The following is a 10,485-nucleotide window of genomic DNA, read 5'->3' as shown; positions in this document are numbered from 1 at the left end:
AAAAAAAAAAAAGAAAAGAATTAGAAGCTGCTACAATATCCAAGTGAGAGAGGACTGTGACATTAGCAGGAAATGGAAAGGAAGGTGATATTAAATAAAATAAATCAAAAAGGTAAAAGCAATGAAAACTGGTGGGAATTTGGTTACAGGAGACAATAGTCTAGTAACATGATTCCCAGGTTTGGGTTGGGTGGCTAAAGAAGCCATTAAATGACAAAATTCAGAACGAGTTTTGTCATGGTGTACCTAAAGTACTCTTAAGAAATCCAAGTGTGGGCTCAGTGCCTGTAGCTCAGCAGCTAGGGTGCCAAAAAACCATATACACTGGAGCTGACGGGACCAAACCCAGCCTGGGCCTGCCAAACAATGACAACTAAAACCCAAAAAAAAAAAAAAAAAAAAATAGCTGAGCCTTGTGGTGGTCACTGGTAGTCCAAGCTACTTGGAAGGCTGAGGCCAAAGAATTGCTTAAGCCCAAGAATTGGAGGTTGTTGTGAGCTGTGACACTCAACAGTAACATAAACTCTGTCTCAAACAACAACAACAACAAAAATCCAAGTGTGCCGGGCACAGTGGCTCATGCCTATAATCCTGGCACTCTGGGAGGCCGAGATGGGTGGATTGCTTGAGCTTATGAGTTTGAGACCAGCCTGAGCCAGAGTGAGACCTCATCTCTTAAAGAACAACAACCAAAAAAATAGGTTCGGTGCCTGTGGTTAGGATGCCAGCCATATACATCGGGGCTGGTGAGGCCTGCTAAAACAACAATGACAACAACAACAATAGCTGGGCGTTGTGGCAGGTACCTGTAGTCCCAGCTACTTGGGAGGCTAAGGCAAGAGAATCACCTAAGCCCAAGAGTTGAAGGTTGCTGTGAGTTGTGACGCCATAGCACTCTACCAAGGGTGACAAAGTGAGACTCTGTCTCAAAAAAAGAAAAAGAAATCCAAGTGGAAATGAAATGTAGATTAAGTAATGGAAATATGGATCTAGAACTCAAACTAGGGGCGGTACCTATGGCTCAGTGAGTAGGGCGCCGGCCCCATATACCGAGGGTGGAGGGTTCAAGCCTAGACCCGGCCAAAATATAACAAAAAATAGACAGGTGTGGTGGGCGCCTTCAGTTCCAGGTACTTGGGAGGCTGAGGCAAGAGAATCACCTAAGGCCAAGAGCTGGAGGTTGCTGTGAGCTGAGACACCACAGCATTCTACAAAGGGTGACAAAATGAGACTCTGTCTCTAGAAAAAAAAGAAAAAGAAAAATAGAACTCAAAATAGAAACTTAGTTAGCAATTTGTCAATAGGTATGTAATCAGAGAAGTAGGAGAACCAGAGTAGAGTTTTCAAACAAAGAGGAGACATGTTAAGGGGTAGTCAACAGTATCAGATATACATAAAGGAAAACGAAGATTCCTATTTTAGCAATTAGGAAGTCAATAGTGTATTCAAAAGCAGGTTCAGTGGCATAGGGTCTGAGTAGATGAGAAGCTGAAGCAGTTAATCTATAGGTCTTGGAAAACTTTTTTTTTTTTTGAGACAGAGCCTCAAGCTGTCCCCCTGGGTAGAGTGCCGTGGCATTACAGCTCACAGCAACCTCCAACTCCTGGGCTCAAGCAAGTCTCCTGGCTCCGCCTCCCAAGTAGCTGGGACCACAGGCGCCCGCCACAACGCCCGGCTATTTTTTGGTTGCAGCTGTCATTGTTGTTTGGCGGGTCCGGGCTGGGGATTCGAACCCGCCACCTTAGGTGTACATGGCTGGCGCCTTAGCCAGTTGAGCTATAGGCGCGGAGCCGGTCTTGGAAAACTTTTAACAGTAAATGGAAAATAACAAGTAGTGGTTACAATAGGATAGAGTTAAAAAATTATTATTATTATTATTTTTTGAGACAGAGTCTCCCTATGTTTCCCTCAGTAGAGCACCTTAGCTTCATAGCTCACAGCAACCTCAAACTCTTGGGCTTAAGCAATTCTGTTGTCTAAGCCTCCCAAGTAGCTGGGACTATAGGCACCCATTGCAACACTCAGCTATTTTTTTTTATTTTTTGTGCAGTTGTCATTGTTGATAAAATTACTTTGTGGTTTTTTTTTGCTTTTCTTTTTTATTTATTTTTGTTGTTGTTGCAGTTTTTGGCTGGGGCCAGGTTTGAACCTGCCACCTCTCCTAACATGGGGCCAGTGCCCTACTCCTTGAGCCGCAGGCGCCGCCCAAAATTACTTTGTTTTTAAGGTGGGAGCTACTTGAGCATGATTATAGACTTTAGGAGGATAAAGTAGTTGTCAACTAAGAAAGCATAAGCCACTGTGGTGGTTCAGCTTGGTGGCTCACACCTGTAATCCCAGCACTCTGGGAGGCTGAAGCAAGTGGATCACATGAGCTTAGGACTTTGAGACCAGCCTGAGCAAGAGTGAGAATAAAAAATAAATAAAACTAGCCAGATGTTATGGCAGGCATCTGTAGTGCCAGCTACTCGGGAGGCAGAAACAGGAGGATCTCATGAGCCTAGGAGTTTGAAGTTGCTGTGCTCTATGACACCATAGCACTCTACCCAGGATAACTGGACTGGGTAGGTGAGATCTCAAAAAAAAAAAAAAAAAAAAAAAAAGAAAGCATTGGATGGGAAAGGAGTTTAGAACAGCCAGAAGAATGAACCTCAAGTAGCTTGGCACCTGTGGCTCAAGTGGCTAAGGCACTAGCACATACACCTAAGGTGGTGGGTTTGAATCCAGCCCGGGCCCTCCAAACAACGACAGCTGCAACCAAAAAATAGCCGGGCATTGTGACGGGCGCCTGTAGTCCCAGCTACTTGGGAGGCTGAGGCAGGAGACTCGCTTGAGTCCAGAAGTTAGAGGTTGCTGTGAGCTGTGATGCCACAGCACTCTACCCAGGTGGACAGCTTGAGGCTCTGTCTCAAAGAAAAAAAAAAAAAGAATGAACCTCAAATAGAAGGGAAAGGAATCTTCTTCCTCTAAAATAGGGGGAGGAAATTTCAGGTATAGAAATTTTTTTTTTTTTTTTTTGGAGACAGAGCCTCAAGCTGTTGCCCTGGGTAGAGTGCCGTGGCATCACAGCTCACAGCAACCTCCAACTCCTGGGCTCAAGCGAGTCTCCTGCATCAGCCTCCCAAGTAGCTGGGACCACAGGCGCCCGCCACAAGGCCCGGCTAAGGATTCACAGGCGCCCGCCACAACGCCTGGCTTTTTTTTTTTTTTTTGGTTGCAGTCATCATTGTTGCCTGGCGGGCCCGGGCTGGATTCGAACCTGCCACCTTAGGTGTATGTGGCTGGCGCCTCAGCCACCCGAGCCACAAGTGCTGAGCCCAGGTATAGAGATTTAAGGAAGAAAAGCAGATAAGAGAATTCATACCAAGTATTCTACATTTTCTTGTCAAAGTTTTAAGTAGGAAACTTGAAAGAAGTAGTGAAGACTTGAAGTGGCTCTTGAAGAAAATGAGATATGGCTTAGCCCAAAAAGGACAACATGAATTTACATTGGTACCAATTTGTAAATGCAAAATTCACCTGGCATAAAAGCCAAAAAACAGCTAGAACGATCCAAGTAGAATGGGTATTGGGAAAAGAGCAGCTGAAAGGATGCATGATGAGGATTGGGCTAGATAAAAAAGGAAGTCAGAGCCACCACAGTAGCTTAGGCCAAGGCCGAAGGATCACTTGAGGCCAGGAGTTTGAGGTTACAGTGAGTATGATAACATCACTACACTCCAACCTGGGAGACAGACTCAGACCCTGTCTTTTAATAAAAAAAAAAAAAAAAAAAAAAAGTCAAACCAGAATAGTGGGGGAAGGGGGTCGCACAGGAGGGAACAGGTTCTAAGGACATTAAGTTGAAACAGAACCCATACAGTGGGTATGAGAAAGCTGAAAGGACAGAAAGTGAGAGTGGAATGTTATTAAAGTTTGGGTACTAACAAGTTCCATAGCATGACCTCTGGAGTAATGAAATGAGAGGTGAGCTCCTTAGAGATAATATCAAAGAAACATGAAGGCCAGCATGCTGGATAACTGCATCATCCTTGAAATTAGCCAGGATGATCACTGGATTTGGGAAAGAAATGAAGGACAGCTGGTGTCCAAAGTCATCAATGAATTTAAAAACACAGCAGAGGATAGATGACTATAGCAAGAAAGAAAAGAGGGCAATCACATCAGACAACATGAGCTGCAAAGGAACTATGGGATGGATACACTAAAAGAGGTAAATGAGAACTTGGGGAATGCCAGTGGGACACAAGGGATGAGAAGACTATGAGGAAGTGGCACAGGAGAAATCAGGTATGAGGAAAAGCAGGTGTCCCATGAAAAGGATGTACGGTACTCAGCACAGTAAGAGGGTTTGGAGGAACAGAGAGAAGGAAAAGGAGAACAGAAGAATAAAGGATTCTAGGCTAGGCCAATAGCCTGGCTACTGCTAGAAGCAGAGAGGCAAAAGAGGCACTGAGAAACAATTCAATATGATCCTGAAGGTCTTACTCCCTGACCCACCCCTACTCTGTCCACTATCACCATCCTTACAGACAGCAGGCGGTAGATATAGCAGGTCTTCTTTTGACCATCACGCCAGACCCGGGCCATAGCTTGTTCATCATTGGCAGGGTTCCAGTCAGGGTCAAACATGACTAGCCGGTTAGCCCCAATGAGGTTAAGGCCACAGCCTCCAGCTTTGCTGCTCAGCATGAAGACAAAGTCAGGGCTCTGGGAAGAGGGAGCAGAAGAAAAAGAACCTCTTAGAGCCTAAACTAGGATCCTACTCAGCAACTCAGAGCTCTTATGCCTCTGTATTCTTACACTCAGACCAACTGGGAAGACCACTAGCCAAGTACTCAACCCATAAAGTCCGTTTCTAACCCAGCCATCACCAACCAGCCTAACCCCACCACATCCACGGGGGGGGGAGTGGGGTGGCATAAGGGAGTTCCTTATTTCTGATGTCACTGCATTTGATGGTATGGGGGCACGGGCTGTGCATTTACCGATGGACTATTGAAGCGTTCTACAACCTTGGCTCGCTTCTTAATGGACATTGTGCCATCCAGGCGGACATATAAGTACCTGAAGGGAAATCCAAGATTAAGACCAAAGAAGAAAGAAGAGTCCCTTGAGTCAGAGCCATTGAAGGAACTGGACTAACCATGCCTGAGGTTTTAAACTCCCAAAGGAAGGGGAAGGGAGGGAGCTGGGGGCCAGGACCCCGTCCCTATGAGAGCACATGAGGGACTAGGGGAAATTCTGCTTAGAGATGGAACTAGGACCATAGCACCAATAAAGGAACAAGACATCTCTAGGGAAATCTCTCATGCACCCATATCTTAACCTGCATCCACCAATCAAAACACCTAATCTTACCAGAGGGGCAGTAGAGGAAGCACACCTCTTTAGCATCCTGGCTAGGCTCTTCCCTACCTCCGAGCCCGGCAGAGCTTCTCAAAGAGATCCAATGTCTGAGTGTAATTGGACACCAGCACAACTTTGTCATTGCTGCGGCTTCGGGTCACTGCCAGAATATAATCAAGGACCAGCATCTTACCTGGGAAGAAAACAATCATTAGCACCGAACTGGCCATCCCAGTAGCCTAGGATTCTTATTTATTTATTTTTTTTGTAGAGACAGAGTCTCACTTTTTCGCCCTCGGTAGAGTGCAGCGGAGTCGCTCCAGCAACCTCCAACTCCTGGGCTTAGGCGATTCCTCTGCCTCAGCCTCCCAAGTAGCTGAGACTACAGGCGCCCGCCACAACGCCCGGCTAAGGATTCTTATTCTTGATATACTGTCTTGAAATAGGACAGCTTTAGCACAAAGAGACAATCTACCACTCTATTCTCACCCCTAGAAGACTGAAATACTGGTGGGAAAGGGCTCACCTGACAACTGGGGCTCTAGGCCCTTAGAACTATAACCAGGGGGGAATACATCCAAGGCACCCTCAAAGCCAGCTTCCTCTTCCACACACTTGTCATAGATTAGAGCTGGATCTGGAAGGAAAACAAACAAAAAAAAAATGCCACCTACTTTGCCTTCTGAAGTTTCCACATCAATGCTCACTAAAACTCCCTCTAGAAGCCTAGCCCAGAAGGCCTTCCTCAGCCTCAGGCTTGGTCTTCACCCTCCCAAATTCCAACAGCATGTAGTCAGTGCCACCTGGGATCATGGATGGACAATCTGCTTATTGGTGCATTCTCTCAACAAGAAGGGTGCTATCACAGAGAGGGCAAGGTTTCTTTGTTATTTTCCCTTCTGCCCAGTATTTTATATGAGCATGACTATATGTAGGCACACACACACACAGAGTCCTGTATATCCCAAGCATCAAGCAGGGACTACACAGAGGATATACAAAATTTTCCAAAGCAAACGGCCTAGTTCACAGAAGCCACAATGCAGAGTTCATGCCTTGGGTAGGGTTGAAATCATTGGAATAATGTTTCTTTTTTTTTTTCTGAGACAGAGTCTCACTTGGTCACCCTTGGTAGAGTACCATGGCATTTAGCTCAGAGCAACCTCAAACTCTTGGGCTCAAGCAATTCTCTTGCCTCAGCCTCCCAGGTAGCTGAGACTACAGGCGCCCACCACAGTGCCCAGCTATTTTTTAGAGACAGGGTCTTGCTCTGGCTCAGGTTGGCCTCTAACTCATGAGCTCAGACAATTCACCTGCCTCAGCTTCCCAAGTCCCGGGATTACAGGCATGAGCCATTGCACCCCGCAGAATGATTTTTTTTCTTTCTTTCTTTTTTTTTTTTTTAAAGAAACGAAGTCTCACTTTATCATCCTCGGTAGAATACCATGGCGTCATACCTCATGGCAACCTCAAACTCTTGGGCTCAAGCCATTCCCTTGTCTCAGCCCCCAGAATAACTGGGACTACATGTATCCACCACAACACCTGGCTAGTTTTTGAGACTGGGTCTTGCTCTTGCTCAGGCTAATCTCAAACTCCTGAGCTCAAGCAACCCACCAGCCTCAGCCACCCAGAGTGCTAGAATTATAGTCATGAGCCACCATGCCCAGCCCTGGAATCATGTTTCTATGAGGAGTCCAGACAAGTTTTAGTGAAGATTGCTGGGCCACTACAGAAGCCTACCCTCCATTGCTCATTCTCACACAGTAGGACCCAAGCCCAACTCACGATTACAAAGCTTCTTTAGCGAGGTGATAGAAGAAAGGGAAGACACACTTATCTTGCCCTCACGCAATTCTTCTGCTGGCTTAGCTTGTCTCAGAAACCTCTTGTATAACTCGGTCTGAAGGGGTGTCAGCCTGAAAAAAGGCAGCCACATCATTGGGAAAAGCTTGACCACATTTCTGCATCTTGAAAGCCCGGTCATACCTCAGAACCTAAGCTTTGACACACTAATCCCACACCTTTCAGTTAAATTCAGTACCTACAACAAACCACCTCCTCAATCTTCACAGGCAGGTATTTAGAAAGAATATCAGATGTCCTCCGTATTAGGCACCTACAGAAAATAAGATAAAAAGGTAAGGAAGCTTGGCACCTGTAGCTCAGAGGCTAGGGCAACAGGCACATACATCAGAGCTGGTGGGTTCAAACCCAGCCCAGGCCTGCCAAACAACAACTACACCAAAAAAAGAAAAATAGCTGGTCATTGTAGCGGGCACCTGTAGTCCTAGCTATTTGAGAGGCTGAGGCAAGAGAATCACTTAAGCCCAAGAGTTTGAGGTTGCCATGAGCTGTGACACCATGGCACTCTACCGAGGGTGACATAATGAGACTCTGTCTCAAAATAACAAAAAAAAGGTAAGTAGTTGGTAAAACTACTGTGCATACTATTGGAATAAAAGCTACCACCCAAAGGATCAAGATTGGCTGTCTTGGCTCAGTGCCTATAGCTCAGCAGCTAGGGTGCCAGCCACATATATCAGAGCTGGCAGGTTTGAACCCAGCCTGGGCCTGCCAAACACAATGACAACTACAACCAAAAAATAGCCACAGTTACTTGGGAGGCGGAGGCAAGAGAATTGCTTAAGCCCAAGAGCTTGAGGTTGCTGTGAGCTATGATATCACAGCACTCTACCCAGGGCGACATAGTGAGACTCTGTCTTAAATTAAAAAAAAAAAAGACTGACTCTCTTAGCCAGGCATGGTGGCTCACACCTGTAATCCTAGCACTCTGGGAAGCCGAGGTGGGTGGACTGCCTGAGCTCACCAAGTTCAAGACCAGCCTGAGCCAGAGCGAGACCTCGTCTCTAAAAATAGCTGGGCATTTTGGTAGATGCCTGTAGTCCCAGCTACTCGGGTGACTAAGGCAAGAGAATCGCTTGAGCCCAAGAGTTTGAGTTGCTATAAGCTGCAACAAAGTGAGACTCTGTCAAAAAAAAAAATTACTGGTTCTCTTTTGTAGTATCAAACATCAAGAGATCCTTAGCCCTATGGCAAAGATATCTATATCAGGTCTCAGTCATGGGAACAGAGACCTTGAAAATAGCCTACCATAAAAAAAAGAAAAGAAAAGAAAAGAAAAGAAAATAGCCTACCATCGACTAGCAAATCTTTTCTTCCCCTTCAACTGGCTGGCTGGGTTTTTTGGTTTTGGGGGTTTTTTTTGTGGACCTCAGTAGAGTGTTACAACTCACAGCAACCTCAAAGCAATTCTCTTGTCTAAGCCTCCTGAGTATCTGGGACTATAGGCGCCTGCCACAACACCTAGCTATGTTTAGAGATGGGGGTCTCGATTTTGCTCAGGCTGGTCTCGAATGCATGAGCTAAAGCAACCCCACTCACCTCAGCCTCCCAGACATGAGCCACCATGCCCAGCCATTGGCTGGCCAATCTTTAACACAAAGCTAACAGTCTCCCAAAGAAGCTAGAACTCTAACAGGAAAAGCAAGCTGTAAACCACTAAGCCTTTAGGGCAGTTTCCGCATGCAATTGACCAAATGCCTGCTACCACAAGGCCCCATATTCAATGAAATTAACCCCACTCCAGGGCAGACCAAGAAGAATAAAGATCAGCCCTTAAGAAGTATCTCTTGGGTGGTGCCTATGGCTCAAGGAGTGGGGCGCTGGCCCCATATACCGGAGGTGGTGGGTTCGAGCCCAGCCTCAGCCAAAACTACAAAAAAAAAAAAAAGAAAAGAAAAAAATAAGTATCTCTTAAAAAGACCCTGACTCTCCTTCCTATCATCCAAAATTGGTAGGGAGAGGTAGCTTGGCAGTTGGGAGGCCAGAGGATTCTTTAGGATGCAACCCATAAAGTATGCATACCTCCTCTGGAAAGGGTCCAGAATATATGTACCTGCCCCAGAGGTTATAAGCCCCATGAAAAAATATTAAGTTCTCTTAGCCTAAGAGTCACATCCATCTTTCACATCTTTTACAGGTCACAAGATTCTAGGTCCTGGGGAGAGAAGCCTGGTTCTTTAAGTCTAAGACTGATACGAAGGTTCTGAAGTACTAACAATGCTCCAATGTATATTTTGCTCAGGAAGTCCAACATCTTCAGAGAATTCCTTGGCAGACTGGTAAACAGACCAAAACCAGACCACAGGGCCCAGACGAGAAAGAAAGCAAGGACTTGTCCTATAAGACACCTCCATTTATTCAGTGGCCATAGTCAGGGCACAGATTCCATGTACTTCCTAGAATCCCAGCCTTTGAGGACGCCACATAGGTCAAGTCCCCAAAGGATTGGCCTTGAATGGCTTGGGAAGCAATTCTGATGACCTCATTTGGGGTTGTTACCTATTCACAATGGTGGTGAGCTCCCGCAGTCGCTCCTCTCCTAGCTGCCTATCTGCCTCACTGGCAGCTGCATCTCGACCCTTCAAAATCGGCAGTTCAAAATGCTTCTTGAACTCATGGGCAGTCCCTAAACACAGAAGGAAATATTAAAGAATGTGGAAAATTAATAATTTTCCCACTGCTAGTAATGGCAGACCACTTTGTCACAAACCAATCTTCCTACCTAGAACAACAAATAGGCCAATTTCTATTTAACAGATCAAAGAGATAAAGCAGTGAACCTTTAATAGGCCAAAGAGAAAAGTGGTAAATTAAAATCCAAATATCAATTACAATAAATATAAATGGGCTAAATAGCCCAATTAAAAGACAAAGATGGGGCAGCGCCTATAGCTCAGCGGGTAGGGTACTGGCCCCATATACTGAGGGTGGAGGGTTCAAACCCGGCCCCAGCCAAACTGCAACAACAACAAAAAAATAGCTGGGCATTGTGGCAGGCGCCTGTAGTCCCAGGTACTTGGGAGGCTGAGGCAACAGAGTCACCTAAACCCAGAGTTGGAGGTTGCCACGAGCTATGATGGGGATAACGTGAGACTGTCTCTATAAAAATAAATAAATAAATAAATAAATAAAAGACAAAGATGGTCAGGATGTATCATTTTAAAAGTCCAACTATAGGCTCGGTGCCTATAGCTCAACCGGCTAAGGCGCCAGCCACGTACACCTAAGGTGGCGGGTTCGAATCCCCAGCCCGGACCCGCCAAACAACAA

The 10,485-nt window shown here is 45.8% G+C and overlaps 1 protein-coding gene across 1 annotated transcript in view; it reads right to left on the bottom strand.

The window, feature by feature from the left end:
* The window catches only part of RAD54L (RAD54 like), a 36,872-nt gene that overhangs the window by 1,730 nt on the left and 24,657 nt on the right, over positions 1–10,485 (bottom strand). Inside the window, exons 9-16 of the mRNA XM_023507860.1 lie at positions 10,388–10,401; positions 9,715–9,841; positions 7,394–7,468; positions 7,138–7,268; positions 5,876–5,986; positions 5,419–5,542; positions 4,989–5,067; positions 4,531–4,710 (exon numbers count right to left, since the gene is read on the bottom strand). Of these exons, the coding sequence (XP_023363628.1) occupies positions 4,531–4,710; positions 4,989–5,067; positions 5,419–5,542; positions 5,876–5,986; positions 7,138–7,268; positions 7,394–7,468; positions 9,715–9,841; positions 10,388–10,401 (841 nt within the window). The remainder of the gene's footprint in view (positions 1–4,530; positions 4,711–4,988; positions 5,068–5,418; positions 5,543–5,875; positions 5,987–7,137; positions 7,269–7,393; positions 7,469–9,714; positions 9,842–10,387; positions 10,402–10,485) is intronic.

Source organism: Otolemur garnettii, unplaced genomic scaffold (assembly GCF_000181295.1).
Source record: "Otolemur garnettii isolate 467f Iridium unplaced genomic scaffold, OtoGar3 scaffold00210, whole genome shotgun sequence".
NCBI classification, from domain to species: Eukaryota; Metazoa; Chordata; class Mammalia; order Primates; family Galagidae; genus Otolemur; species Otolemur garnettii.
The sequence above is the reverse complement of the archived record's forward strand: the minus strand, read 5'-3'. Positions and strand labels throughout refer to the sequence as shown.